This window comes from Dipodomys merriami, unplaced genomic scaffold (assembly GCF_024711535.1).
Source record: "Dipodomys merriami isolate MVZ:Mamm:240054 unplaced genomic scaffold, mDipMer1.0.p SCAF_9, whole genome shotgun sequence".
In the NCBI taxonomy this organism is placed as follows: domain Eukaryota; kingdom Metazoa; phylum Chordata; class Mammalia; order Rodentia; family Heteromyidae; genus Dipodomys; species Dipodomys merriami.
In genome coordinates, this window is record NW_027206512.1 from 10,679,871 (window position 1) to 10,694,798 (window position 14,928).

The 14,928-nt window shown below is 35.9% G+C and overlaps 1 protein-coding gene across 1 annotated transcript; it reads left to right on the top strand.

The window, feature by feature from the left end:
- Positions 1 to 2,964: 2,964 nt before the first annotated feature.
- Ibsp (integrin binding sialoprotein) lies at positions 2,965 to 12,972 on the top strand. Its single transcript, XM_070012592.1, has 6 exons — positions 2,965 to 3,018; positions 3,110 to 3,160; positions 3,254 to 3,331; positions 8,026 to 8,091; positions 11,471 to 11,635; positions 12,433 to 12,972. Exons 1-6 carry the CDS (start codon positions 2,965 to 2,967, stop codon positions 12,970 to 12,972), a joined length of 954 nt encoding a protein of 317 aa, XP_069868693.1.
- Positions 12,973 to 14,928: the final 1,956 nt, after the last annotated feature.

Here is a 14,928-nt window from a genome sequence, read left to right on the forward strand (position 1 = left end):
CCACTATTACAGTTGTGAACTACTGGTGCCAGACAAAATTTAACTCTTACACTCTGTATTGTGATTTAATAAATATATCTTGTAAGTCTGACTGATTTAATGACACTAGTTTTGTGAGTCACCTAAGCAATTTCAAGAAATAAAAATAGTTATTAAAATATTATTGTAGACAAAGATTTTCTCTTAGTATTTTATTTCATCTCGTTATGAAATTTCTAAATAGTTTAATCTTTTGCTATTTATTTTAATTCAGGTCCAGCATATTATTATATATATTCTGAACTGAAACTATTCATCTTCATCTAAACCTTCAATTAAATTCCACAATGCAAACTTCTTGGCACTAAGACCACGTCTGATGTTTGTTCAACTGAGCCTGTGTTTTGAAAAAGTGTTGAAGTTTGGGAGTTTTCTGGTGAGAATCCACATTCTGACATCACCTTTTCTAGGTCAGTGATTGGTTGCTGAAAGGCAAACAAGGGTTTATAGCCAGCATGAGCAAGTTGAATGAGTGAGTGACACAGAGAGAGAAACAATCTGTGCCACTCACTCTTGTCAGCCAACTTCCTCGTTCCAGGACTACCATAAGGTAAGATTTACTGTGTTCATTAGCTCACACATCTCTGGACCTGGCTTTGACTTTTTCATTAAACATGACCTTACTGCATTGTGGTTATGTGATAATATTTGCTTGCTATTTAACTAGTGCCTTTGATATTAGATTCTTTCCAGAAAGCTAAGCTTGTTAACCTTGGTATGTAAAAAGCTCAATATTAAAGATATGGAATTGAAAATTCTGTTTCATTTTTATTTATGTCTATCATAAGCAATCGTTTTCTCATTGTGATGCATTCAAGATTAATTGACAAATACTTTTGCATTTCCAAATATTCCTAGCTATATGCAACTTCTCCATAAAATATATGTAGCTTGCACTTCAATTATAATGCTTCTCAATATATTATATATTGGAGCTCAACCCTAAATCTATCCTATCCTAAAATCAATGTGGAAAAATAGCACTAGACAAAGAAAATCTGGGGTAATTTATAGCCTCCTAAAAACAAGTTTGTGATTAGATTCTCAAAATTATCCTTTTAGGAATGTTTGGGTTGTTTCCTTAGTAATCACTACAGAGGTATTTGCTTTTTGATGAATCACAAAGTAAATAAGATTAATAGGCCGCCAGGTCCCATCTACATGAACCATTTTGGTACTTTTAAAAATATACTTGTCATATTTTCTTCTAGTTTTATGATGACTTATTACAAGAAATTTCTGTTGTCACACCTCTTTCTGAGCACTTATGTTTTTAAGCCCTTTAAATATCAAAAGTGTCCCTGTCAAAAATAAATCCCAGTCATTTTTATAGAGCTGAAAAATAAATCTTCCTGTTTGCTGATGGGGTATAGAACAAAAGAGAGCATTTTCAAAGCACTCCATATTTAAGCTTCTTGAACATGTGTACTCCCTACAGGAACAAACCTCCTTTACTCCTGTGGTTATGGAACACAATTTAACTGAGATAGAGATGACTATGATGGGGTGTGTAGGCATCACAATCAAAAGACCACTTGGCCACACTGCTAGACTGTAACTTTGGATCTGAGACAGTTTCTCCAGGCATCTCTTTGCAATGTTTACTTTAGGATTATAGCTACTCTTTCTCCATGCAATGAATTTTCTGTGAGGACAAAATATAAAATCTACCTTCAGGGAACAATGCCTGAAATGAGTTTTGTGCATTTGAATATTACTTTTTGAGGGGCTTTTTTATTGTAAAGATACTGTACGGAGGGGTTACAGTTACATGAGTAAGATAATGAGTACAATTGCTATCGAGCATTGTTATCCCTTTTGTTTTTCCCCTACCATCCCTTTTTACGGAGGAAATTGCTTCTGAAATGTTGCCAACTTGTCTCTGTATGAGACTACTCTGTTACAGTTAAATGCAAGTGTGCTTCAACTCAAAATGATAGATAAGTTTAATAATAAACCTTTCTCTTTCTTTCTCTCTTTCTCTCTCTCTCTCTCTCTCTCTCTCTCTCTCTCTCTCTCTCTCTCTCTCTCTCTCACACACACACACACACACACACACACACACACGATATTCACAGGAAAATATGTTGGTTTTTTTTCCTATCTCCTACCCTTTATTTTAAAAATGAGTGGTTAGTTTAAAACCTATGCCTAGAAGTTAGAAACTTCTTAATCATTCCACAGAAATAATACTTAAATGTCCTGAAGTATAGTTTGGTTTTGAATTACAAACCAACAGCTCATGCTTACAGGAACAATTCAATAATCCTCTTTGCAGTACTGGCATTCCCTTATAAGTACTATTGAGAGGCTCCCTCATCTTAGAATGAAGAACTTTTTGTTTTTTTGCCAAAACTGGGGCTTGAACTCAGCATTGTCCCTTAGCTTTTTTGCTCAAGGACAGCACTCTACCCAGGTGATCCACACCTCCACTTCCAGTTTTTTGCTGGTTATTTGGAGATAAGAGTCTCACAGACTTTCTTATCAAGCTGTGATCATCAGATCTCAGCCTCTGGAGTAACTAGGATTATAGGTATGAGCACAGGTTCATGGAATATTTTTGAATGTTCAAAGCCCCTTATAATAATGTATTCTGTGATAAATTACTGCAAAACAAGCTAAAATCAAATATGGAACTCGAGATTATTCAAACTGATGGTTAAAGTCAAGCTTTAACAATTATATGAAAGATAGTTTTCCTTTATGCAGTGCTAGGAATTGAACCTACAATCTTGCACATATGTAAGTGCTCTACTATTGAGCTACAACTATTGTCCAGAAATTTAGTTTCAATGAAGCTAAATGATAATTAAAATTGAAACCAAATTAAATACTTTATCTTTGAATATGAGCAAAAAGTCATCTACTTAGTTTTTAATATTTATTAGTCTTACTATGCTATTAATTACAGAAGTAATCACCAAAATGAAGACTGCTTTAATACTGCTCAGCATTCTGGGAATGGCCTGCGCATTCTCAGTAAGTTCATTGTTAAAATCTTGGAGTGTTTTTCATTTTGTTTTTTATGGAAATGAAAATACATGTAATAATTAAATTTTCTTTTAAACAGATGAAAAATTTGCACCGAAGAATCAAATTAGAAGATTCTGAAGAAAATGGGGTAATTAACTTTGGCATACGTCTCTGACCCACACTTACTCTAGAATTATTGTACATAAAACATGAATATCTAATGCTAATTTTGTCTACACAGGTCTTTAAATACAGGCCACGATATTATCTTTACAAACATGCCTTCTTCTATCCTCCACTGAAGCGATTTGCAATTCAGGTAAGCAGTAAACTTAACATTTTAACATTATGGTTGAATGTGGATATAATTTAATATGAAAACACCTCTATTCAACTTTCAGTTAAATTCAGACAGAACAATTACTTACAGAAAAATCTGCACGTGGTAAAAAATGTTTTGAGTACAATAAAATAAAGCTCATATCTAATTTTTCTTTTGAAATAGAAAAACAGAGAGTAAAATTATCTAGGGTCAATCAAGAGTAACAATAAGGTAAATATTATGACACATTGAGTTTAAGTGTTTTAATTGATTTATTTTTTTAAAGGGGGGGCCTTTTGGCTGGGTTAATCATAAATACTGAAGAGGCTAAGATCTGATGATAGCAGTTCAAAGTTATCCTGGGCAGAAAATTTCATGAGACGCGTCTCCAACTAACCACCAAAAAGCTGGAAGTAAGCTGTGGCTTAAGTGGTTGAGCACTAACCTTGAGAGAAAAAGCTTTAGGAGTAGTATGTAACCTGAGTTGAATCCTTAGTATTGGCACAAAAATTAAAAAATGGACCCATTTTATCAAATGCTTACAATTAAGCCAGTGATAAGTTTGCTGATTTTCACAAGTATAGTTGATTCAGTACTATAACAGACTTAGTTCTACATCTTAATTCAGAGTCTTCTTATTGATAGGAGGAAATTTACTTCATAAACATCAGAGACTTAAAACAACTAAAATCTTGCTGAAGAGTAACCAAGATAAGTGACTTAAGCCACAGGTCATACCATGGGGCATAATTATAATATAACTAAGACCTAAAAACTGAAAAAAGAGAGAAAAATTCAGGAAGTGCACTAAAAAGCTTGTGAGAAAGGGGAAACATCCCTTAAATTTGTAAACCAAAGGAAAGTAACTAGAACTAAAAATAAGTGTTGCCATTTTTGCTGGGCTACTTGTGAAGAGGGCTTTTGGAAACTAGAGGGTATCGTGTCACTTTAAGTACACAGCAAACCAGAAGTGCACTATTTTTTTCAGAAGTTCAGTATTTTTATGACTATATAGTTTGGATTCAGAATACCAGTTATGCACAGTTTGACCCAGGTTTCCTGAGACACTAAAGCCATCAGGACCCTGAAAATGCTGGTCAGCAGAGTGGCTTGGCAATGCATATTACCATATACCCAACTCACCCATAGCTAGCTGACACAATAGCAGGAAATGATCATCTTCATGTATTTCTAGCACCATCATAATTATGGGGAATTTGTGTGGCCACAGAAATAAGAACATAAATGATACAAGAGTTGTGGGTTTGGGGAATTGTCTTTCATTCCTTGGCTCCTCTCAGGCCCAGAAATAAACAGTAGTCATTTGAAAGTTATTTTCTTTCTTAAACAGAAATGATAATAAAATGGTCCACTGAAAAATTCCACAGTGGCCAAGTGTTGGTATCTCATGCCTGCATTCCTAGCTACTCAGGAGGCTGAGATCTGAGGATTGCAATCGGTGGAGCAAGAAAGTTCAAGAGACTCTTATCTCCAATAAACTACTCAAAAAGCCAGAAGTGAAGCTGTGGTTCAAGTGGTTGAGTGCTATACTTGAGTGAAAAAGCTCAGGGACAATGACCAGACCCCGAGTTCAAGCCCCAGGACAGGCACAAAAAGTAAAAACATTCCAGTGAAATAATACTGGGAGAAATTAGTTTACAGACCCAAAGTTCATACATGTTCATGTGAAAAATTTTCACAAATTATGTGCAGAGAGGCCTATCTCAACTAATGTAAAACTTTTAAGATCATTATTTTAAGCTGAACACATATTCACAACTCAGCTGTCTAAAATAATTTGATTCTCTGAAGTACCTTTACTTAGGTATTTAGTGTTCATCCCCAAATGCACTAAGCTATATTGACTTTAAAATTTATGCTTTATTCGGATGAATCTGCTTATAGATCACCATATCTAAAATACCAATTTATATGAACTATATGAATTACAAAGCTATTGACTGTCTGCAGTAGCTTAGCTATTTACTAGGCTATATAAAAATAAAAATAAATCTAACATTCTAAGTTGTTTAAATTTTGAAAATATGTTTCAGATGAGTTTAATTAGTATATGAACTTTCAGAGGTCATATATCTGACTCAGCTAGAATACAAATGTATTGGCTTTTCAGAATTTTATTAAAGAAGTTTTCCATGTATCTATCTAGCCGTCTGTCTATCTATCTAATCTACATATGCATAGATACATTCTATATTCTATATATTCTTCTATGTGTATTTATATATATACACTGTATATTTTTCTTCTATACTATCTATATATTCTTCACCTATAACCAGTAAGGCCTAGTGACAAATAGACAATAAGACATAAATGGAAAACAAAAGGAAAAAATTCATATGTTGTAATATCAATGCATTCCATACAATATATGAATGATACTGACTACAGATACTGCATGAAGACTGATATGGTTGAATTAGGGAGAACACTTAGAGTTGAAGCAGAAAGTGAAACAGCTAAAACTCTTCCACTAAGAAAACAGCTCTGGTTATGTAAATATACTCTTCTCTATATTTAATTAAACTCACAAATAGAAATAGCTCTAATATAAATATCTGCCTTAGTCACCCTCTGGTCAAGGGAAGGCATAACCATTAAAGTCATAGTAGTAGAGGGCAGGTCTAATTATTGTCTTTTCCAGTGGAGGTTATTCTTAGCTCAAGGTGATTTTTCCTTTCCACAGTAGATGATGTGGCCATCTGAAGAATTAGACCAAAAGAGACAGCCCAAAGTGAGACTGGGAATTGAGTGTTTTCTTTTTCTTTTCTTTCTTTTTTTTTTTTTTTTTAATTTGTCAGTCATGGGGTTTTAACTCTGGGCTTGGGCGCTGTCCCTCAGCTCTTCAGCTCAAGGCTGGCACTCTACCACTTGAGCCACAACACCACTTCTGGTTTTCTGAGTGGTTTATTGGAGATAAGCGTCTAATGGACTTTCCTGCCAGGCTGGCTTTGAACCACTATCCTGAGATCTCAGCCTCCTGAAGAGCTAGGATTATAGGCGTGAGCCACCAGCGCCCGGCTGACTTGAGAGTTTTCTTCGACCTGATTTCTCACCCAGGGACTACAGTTCTAATACTCTCTAAACACAGACTTAAAGTTAAATCTTCAGGACAGGAAATGGCAAAATCTGAGAGGTCCATTTGACACCTGATCGATCCATCAGAAGTGGATGCAAAAACATTGTGTTTGTTGGAAAAATGAATCTGCTGTTTGGAAGATCCCCCTAACAGAAGTTGAGATTTACATTTCATTTCAAACATTAGCAACGTTTCGGTCTGGGATGTTGCTCAATGTTGGAGGGCTTGTCAAGCATACACAAAACCCTGAATTCAATATAGCGCAACCCAAAAGAACAGTGAAGCTCATTCACATATAATTATATTTTGAGATACAGAATTCTTGGTTTAGTCTTATTCAGTGCTAAGCTCTTTAGAAGAATAGTACACTCTAACGGTCCATTTTTTTCTTACGGAATTTTATCTTCTCTATATAAATTAACCTAATTTTAAAAATTAACTTTAAAGATGCTAAGTAGGAAAATTTAATTTCTTTCAATCAAATTGTAATTTAGAATAATTGAAAGTCTCATTATTTAAAAGAATATTCTCATAACAACTTATGTCATCATTTAATAAGCAAAATAAAACAAATTATTGGGTCCAAGATCTGCTTTGCTCTAACTTGGAAAAACCACAACATTTTGGACTTGTTTTCTTTTTTTAGTGCTAGTACTAAGGCTTGAACTCAGAGCCTAGGTATTGTCCCTTAGCTTTTTCATTCAAGCCACTGCTCCACTTCCTGCTTTTTGCTGGTTAATTGGAGATAAGAACAGACTTTCTTGCCCAGGCTGGCTTTGAACCAGTCCCCAGATCTCAAGCCTCCTGAATTTTAGGATTACAGGGGCACCTAGCTTCATTTTGGGATTTTTTATTTCTTCTCTTTAAAAATTAAACTATTGGACAAATAATCCCTTCATTCTTTTAGAATTAAACAATTCTGCACTTCAAGTTTTTTATATACACAGTGACTTTTGCTGTTTTGGGTTTTTTGCAGGCCTTGGGGCTTGAATTTTGGGTCTCAAGTTCTCTCTCAACTTTTCTAGTCAAAGCTGATACTCTACACTTAAGCCACACATCCAGTTCTCTCTTTTTGCTAATTAGAGATAAGAATTTCTCAGATTTGTCAGGACTGGTTTCAACCCTAATCCTCCAATCTTAGGCCTCCAAGTAGCTAAGATTACAGGTTTGAGCCCCAGGTGCCCACTTTACACACAAAATGTTCCAACATATTGTTAATGCTTTGGGGATTGAAAGTGAAATATTGGATTCACATTCTTTTTTGTAGTCCTTGGCTTTGAACTCAGGGTCTTGTTCTTGCTAGGCAGGTGTTTTATTACTTGAGCCATGCCTTCGAGCAATTCACATAGTGGTTACAAAATTCCTCTTTGTCTCCTACCTCATCCCAAATTCATCCATGTCCTCACACCTTTCTCACATAATCATGAGGCCTGATCTAAGTACAGAAATCAATCAAGCTCATACTACTAAGTAGTTTAATCAGATATCTGTGTGTATTTTATATTAAACAAAGATTTTAATTGTTGTTGAGAATATATACACATTTACAAAGGTATATATGTTCACACATCTATGTGTATATCTTTTATAGGGAAGAGGTGACTCTTCCGAAGAAAATGGAGATGGTGACAGTTCGGATGAGGAGGAAGAAGGAGAGGTAAGGGATCCTGCAGACTTCTCATAACGAGTTCAGCAGCACAAAAAGACCAAATGGAATCTTGCTCATTGTAATCTAGATTCAGCAAGTAGCTATTGCTGCCTTTCCAGAGGTCTACAGCCTTTTATTTTGGTCAAAGTGGCAGGTTATTTAAACTGAAGCCAACTAAATAACCTGTTGAAAACACTATTGCATCGTGGGATTAGGGTTACTGCTAAGACTTGTATAAAAAAAGGGGGGTATCTTCATTTTAAGTGGGAAAGATATGAAGTCTATTCAAACACAAGAGAAAGCACTGCTTATACATAGGTAGCTAAAACATGAAGGCAAAAGAAAAATAAATAACAACCCTAAACTAAGTGTAATATTTCAACATTAAAACTTACAAATTTCACCTTTCTCAGTGGATATGTATAAAAGCCCATTTCTATCCTCTCCAGTAGTTTTATCTACCTTCCATAAACTACAGAATAGAATTGTTCTTTTAAATGGGAATTTCATGTTTTGTTTTTTGTCTAAAACAAAATTCATATTCTTTCAGAAATAAAAATAGGCAAAGTATATAAATATCTTCTTGTTAAACGTAGTCATTGACTAAAATTCACTTCCATATCTTGGAAATTGTGCTATTCTGCTTATAACTGAAACTCTTATCTAAGGAAACATACAAATTTGGGTGCATTTTCCTGGAGAGTCAATTATAGTTGGCTGGTTTGAGAACTGTCTAAATTTAAGTGTTCTTGGGTGGTTATTTATGAATAGAAAATGACAGTCAAAATGGATCATGTATAAGTGTTGACAATGTTGCTGAAAAAGTGATGTGGGAACTTGAAAGGCAACATATTAGTTTGTTTTTTTAAGGTAACATTTCCATAACTGCACTAGTAACTTGAAGGAAGGCCTTTACAAGAATGCTAAACCAGTACCAGGAAATGTTATATCTACCATGGAAATTTTGACTGGAGTACTAGGTAGCAATTGTTCATAAGAATTAAGCTGGGATTGTCCCCATGTAACTACAGCTATTTGCTCTAGAGTAATTGTAAAACTGCTTTTACAACTCAATTTCCCAATTCGATTAAACACTTTTTGGCAATGATTCTTCACTGGTGTTTGGGAGTTTGAAAAAAAAAAACACAAAACACATGAGCTTCCCTTGAAGCACTCATGAAATTATATGTACTCAAAATTGTGTCAATCAGCTCTGAACATTTATGATCCTTTCAGCAACTTTCACCTCATCACCCAGGTGGCCATAAGTTAGAATTTGCCTTTGGAGAAAGAACTGTGCTGGGTCTTCTGAATCTCCTCATACCTTTTAATTCTTTCTCTACTTACGGTGCTAAGTAAAATTTGTGGTTTAACTTGAAGCTTCCTTCAAAGACCATTCATTCAGAGTAAACTAGAAGCCAGGCACCTCATGCCTATAATCCTAGCTCCTCAGAAGGCTGAGATCTGAGGATAGCGTTCAAAGCCAGCCCGGGCAGGAAAGTCTGTGAGACTCTTATCTTCAATAAGCCACTCAGAAAATCGGAAATGGCGCTGTGATTCAAGTGGTAGAGTGCTAGCCTTGAGCTCAAGAGCTGAGGGGACAACTCCCAGGCCCAGAGTTCAAGGCTTATGATCAAAAAAAAAAGAACAAATTTTAGAAATCTTCTATTGCCAAGAGATTCTGGAAATACTTTATTTCTTCTTTATAATTTAATTGATAATTTAAGTTAAATATTGAGTCCCATAAAAAAAGGGGGCTTAGGCATATTTTCCATTTGGCAACTGTACATTTTCTCTACCTCTAAACTACTCAGCAATGCTTAAAAAGTTTTTTTTTATTAAATCAGGTAATAAAATTACCATCAGGGGATAACGCACTGAAATTCCAGAAACTAAATCCATAGTGAAATCAGCACTCATGAAAAAGCAGCCCCTGCATTCTGTTTAGTCCCTGTCCCCAGAAGAGGCATCTTGATTTGACTTTTAACATACAGCTTACTTTGGCCATGTTTGTACACTAGATCTGTAGGCTTACATAGCATGGACTCTCTTACAAGTGACTTCTGCTCTCAATGGCAGAGATGTATCCACCGTGTTTTGTAGTTGGAGACTGTTCAATCTTACTGGTGGTATATTGTGATGTGAATGTGCCATATTCACATCATACTGATGAACATGCAGATAGTTTCCAAGTTAGGGCTGTTATGAACATTCTAGAACTTCCTCTTGTAAAAACACTCATTGATTTCCCTAAACCATTCAACTTAAAAGTGAAATTGCTGAGTCAAAAGATGTGTGCAAGTTCAATGATAGTAGATGCATGCAACCAAATGGTTTGAAACCTAATATCTATAAATACAGTGGCCTAGTTCCTTTTTAAATGATTGATATAAAGCATCCTTACATAAGACAAAAATGAGTACTGTAGGAGTATGTAAAAAATTGAGAGACTGAGTCTTTTCCTGTGATTAACTTGACATTTATTTGACCTTATACAAATCATTTCTCCCACTGAACTTCATACCCTTTTCTGTGAAGTGAGGGAGTAAGATCTAACTAATTCGGTTTCTTCCTGTGAGAATCTTCCCAAGGCCGCTAATACTTTCTCCTGCAACTACTGTAAAGTTTGAATCTGTTGGAGTAAGCTGCAAAATTAAGAAAAATAAACAATATAGTATGTGTGGGATATTGGGCATAATTAGAGTGGCAATTATTTTGAGTTGGATTGTGTTAGCACCAAGACCTTTCAATGAAATGGTAGAATGTATAAAGTTGATAATAAAAGCATTCTGCTATGAAAATTTTGTTTCAATAAGACAAGCTAAGTCTGTGCTTTCTTGTTTGTTTAAAATCTTAATGTTAACACCACAGTCTTCTAAACATACATTTAAATGTGGCTTACTGTTTTCTAGTACTTAAAGCAAATAAATTCTATGGTAAGAAATTCTGACATTTAATATTAGCTACAAATTACACTGGGAGATAAACTCAGTCTACTATGTATCAAAAGCAAAAGAACACCATGAAATAAAAGCAAAACAATAAAATACTGACAACTACAATAAGTGTTGATTTGAGGATGGTTAATTTTTTGAAACATCTTCATGCAATAATATAACTACTGGGAATGCTTTGGAGTGTTTAATATTTTCCTTGGGCAAAGGAAAATTGATCATATGCTATATGAAGTAGAAAATAGAAATAGCTAAGATAGACTTTACTGTGATATATAGAATTAAATAATTTTGATTGATTCTTAAAATTACATGTTATGGATGTTATACAGAAGGCAGCATGCCCAGCATGCTGTACCATGCAGTTATCCAAACTCCAACAGATCTTAACCTATATGCTGGTCACATAAACTTCTTGCTATTATCTTCACCAGGAGACTTCAAATGAGGAAGAGAACAATGAAGATTCTGATGGAAATGAAGATGAAGAATCTGAAGCAGAGAATACCACCCTCTCTACTGGGACACCGGGCTATGGGCAAGAGATCACATCTGGAACAGAAAGCATGGGGTTAGCTGCAATCCAGCTTCCCAAAAAGGTAATAATTCCTCCATAATGTTAATTCTGTTTTCATTTCTCTCCTGAAGTCTGAAGTTAGGCTAACTCCATGCATTTAGAATTTTATGTTGTCTTCATTAAATCATGGAAGAAGCAAGAAAAAATATAAAATGGAGAGAGGAAGGGTGGATGAATATTTTAAAATGAATATGAAATCTGAAGGGATAGGGCTAGAGCTAATAGAGATGAGGCAGAATGATTTTTTTTAAAAAGGTGACATAGGACTGCAAAGTTGGCTTAGTGGCAGAGTGCTTGCCTACCATGCATGAGGCCCTGGGTTTGATTCCTCAGCACCACATAAGCAGAAAAAAGCCAGAAGTGGCGCTGTGGTTCAAGTGGTAGGGTGCTAGTCTTGAGCAGAAGAGCTGAGGGACAACACCCAGGCCCAAAGTTCAGTCACCACGACTGACACAAAAAAAAAAAAAAAAAAAAGGTGACATGGATTAAGATGCATTGTACTCATAAACTGACATTTTGAAATTAAACCCTTCTGTACAACTACTTAAAGATAATATTTAAAAATTAGAGCAAATAAATAGAAATAGCTTTGAGCACAAAGCTTAGGAAGAGCATTTGGGCCCTGAGTTTAAGCCCCAGGACCAGCACAAAACAAAACAAAAACTGCAAAGGCTCTTCTTCTGATCAAAACCCTCCCCTTATGTGAATTCAGTTGACTTCATTCAAGATAGCATCGAGAACAAGGCTATGAGTATCAAGTACTGTTCTGGAGAAAGTGATGGCCTGAAAATTTGACGCTTTTCAACCCTTTCCTTTCAGGCTGTGGACACAGAAAACAAGTTCACCAAAGTGAAGGAAAGTGAGGAAGAAGATGAAGAGGAGGAGGAAGAGGAAGAAAATGAAGAAAGTGAAGCAGAAGTGGATGAAAATGAACAAGAAATAAATGGCACCAGCACCAACAGCACAGAAGTGGACAGTAGCCATTATAGCAGCCGTGGCGACAATGATGCAGGTGGTGCAGAAAGAAGTGTCAGTACAGTCAGTGCAGGAGGAACCACAACCACTAGTTCTGTTTTTCAGAGAACAACATCTGTAAATGGTGGGTTAGTACCCACAACCCCCCCACAGGAGGCCTATGGAGCCACCTCTCCACCCCTTGGGAAAACCACCACAGCTGATTATGAAGGGGAGTATGAACAAATAGGTAACACTGAATATGACAATGGGTATGAAGTCTATGACACTGCAAATGGGGAACCCCGTGGAGACAATTACCGAGCCTATGAGGATGAATACAGTTACTACAAAGGGCAAAGTTATGGTGGCTATGAAGGTCAAGATTACTACTACCATCAGTGAAGGCCTAGCCTGGGATGAAGTCTCCATTCTTGCATAGCTTCTGGCTACCATTTTTCAAAGTTCAACTCAGGAAGGTGCAATATAACAAATGTGCATATTATAATGTGGGATGGTGCTACAGTTCCAAAGAGCTTTTCTCTTGTTTCTGTCAGTAGACTAATTTTTGTTGCTTTCTTTTCCTTGGTATGTTGTTCCTGAAAGGTCAATGCAAATCAGGACCATTTATCAAGCAGTAAAACAATCATGAGATAGAATTAGATTAAATGCTTGAAGTTGCAGCTCTAAGAATGACGTTTTAACACGTGTGCACTAATGCTAACTGCCTAAACATATCCTTGTATAACAAGTGTTTCTAAAAAGAGATTCATTGAGATTAATGACACTGCATACAGCAAATCTGTCATTCATTAATCACTTTACCTACCAATACTGTATAATAGGTGTCATTCCAATTCTCTTGTATTTGTTTATCATCTGTATATTTTATCTATGGGTTTTAATCACAAATAAAAGTGCAATTCTTCTCAACTGTGTTCTAATTTAAGAAGAAGAGTGAAAGATTCACCATGAATACAGGTGAACCAAATGGCTGTGAAGAGACAACTAAACTACAGGAGAAAAGCTATGTGTACTATGGTTTTAGAACTATATCTGGACCCAGGTGGCTCTAGTCTTAATCCTAGCTGCCCAGGAAGCTGAGATCTGAGGGTTGTGTTTAGAAGCTATCCCCGGCAGGAAAGTAAGAAAACTATAAATATTTTCTCCCCAGTGCCTGCATAACTAAGATTTTTGTCCTACTTGTGGGCAGTGAGCCACACACATTGAGAGAACAAGAGACTTTTTGTAGACTTGCCAGATTTAACAAATATACCCAAGGTAGTTAAATTTGTTTAACAATGAATGATTTTTAACACCACCATGCCCCATGAAAAATTGGCCTTTGCATACTACGTGACTATTAATCTAATACTCAACTTTAATTGATTGTTCTGTGCTTTTACTGGCAAATTTACCACTACATAAATTGATATTAGATGGGGCACAATGTGGAATGAGGGAGGTAAAACCACTAACCCCCCTCACAACACCAAGATGGATGATAGCAGCCTCAACAATTTACGCCTTTAACCTAAACCTGAAAGCCAGTTAACGTGGGAGTGGCGAAGGAAATGTAGGCAGGGAGGAAATGTGAAAAGTGCCAAAGTGAATATATATAGACTCAATGTGCAGACATTAAGCAAGTGAAAATGAAGATCCTTCCTTGTCCTAGGAGGAATTTTAATTTGACAGCTGTACTTAAGTGGTATTATAGGCATCATCTACTTACTATTCCTTTTAATTCTGAAAATTACCAAGCCTTCAAAAGTATGAAGACTAAAATACAAGCCCTCTTATTGTACATTGTACCCATATCAGCACATTTAATGCTCTCCTTCTGCTCTATGTACCTGTGTGTATATGCCTATATGTGTATGCTTGTGTGTGCAACTTTTGTGTGTGACTGTGTATGTATGTCTGTGTATACAACGCTGTGTATAACTGTGTGTGTCTGTGTGTGCCTATGTTGTGTGGCCATGCTGTGCCTGTGTGACTGTACCTATGTGAATGTGACTATACATATGTACCAGTGTATATACCTGTGTATCTGCATGTGAGCTTGTATGTGTATGTAATGTTTACCTGTCTCTGTGCCTATGTATGTATATACTTCTTCACTAAACTACTAAAGAGCAGGTTGCAGACATTGGTGCTTTACTCCTAAATATTTCAGCATTCAGCAAAAGAATAAAAAATTAACTGGGTACCATGGCACAGACTGGCAGGAGGATTGTGAGTCTGAAGGCAGCTTGCACTACATACTGAGACCCTGATTAGGAAAGGAAAAGGCAAAAGGGAAAGGGAAAGGAAAGGAAAAGATTCGTCTACATAGCCATGATACTGCTTTCCTTGTCTTTC

Excerpts from the sequence above, each read along its gene's own strand:
- Ibsp (XM_070012592.1), top strand. The coding sequence starts at position 2,965 with ATGAAGACTGCTTTAATACTGCTCAGCATTCTGGGAATGGCCTGCGCA. Across the intron at positions 3,332-8,025 it reads TGAAGCGATTTGCAATTCAG|GGAAGAGGTGACTCTTCCGA; the intron begins GTAAGCAGTAAA and ends TATCTTTTATAG. Across the intron at positions 8,092-11,470 it reads ATGAGGAGGAAGAAGGAGAG|GAGACTTCAAATGAGGAAGA; the intron begins GTAAGGGATCCT and ends TATCTTCACCAG.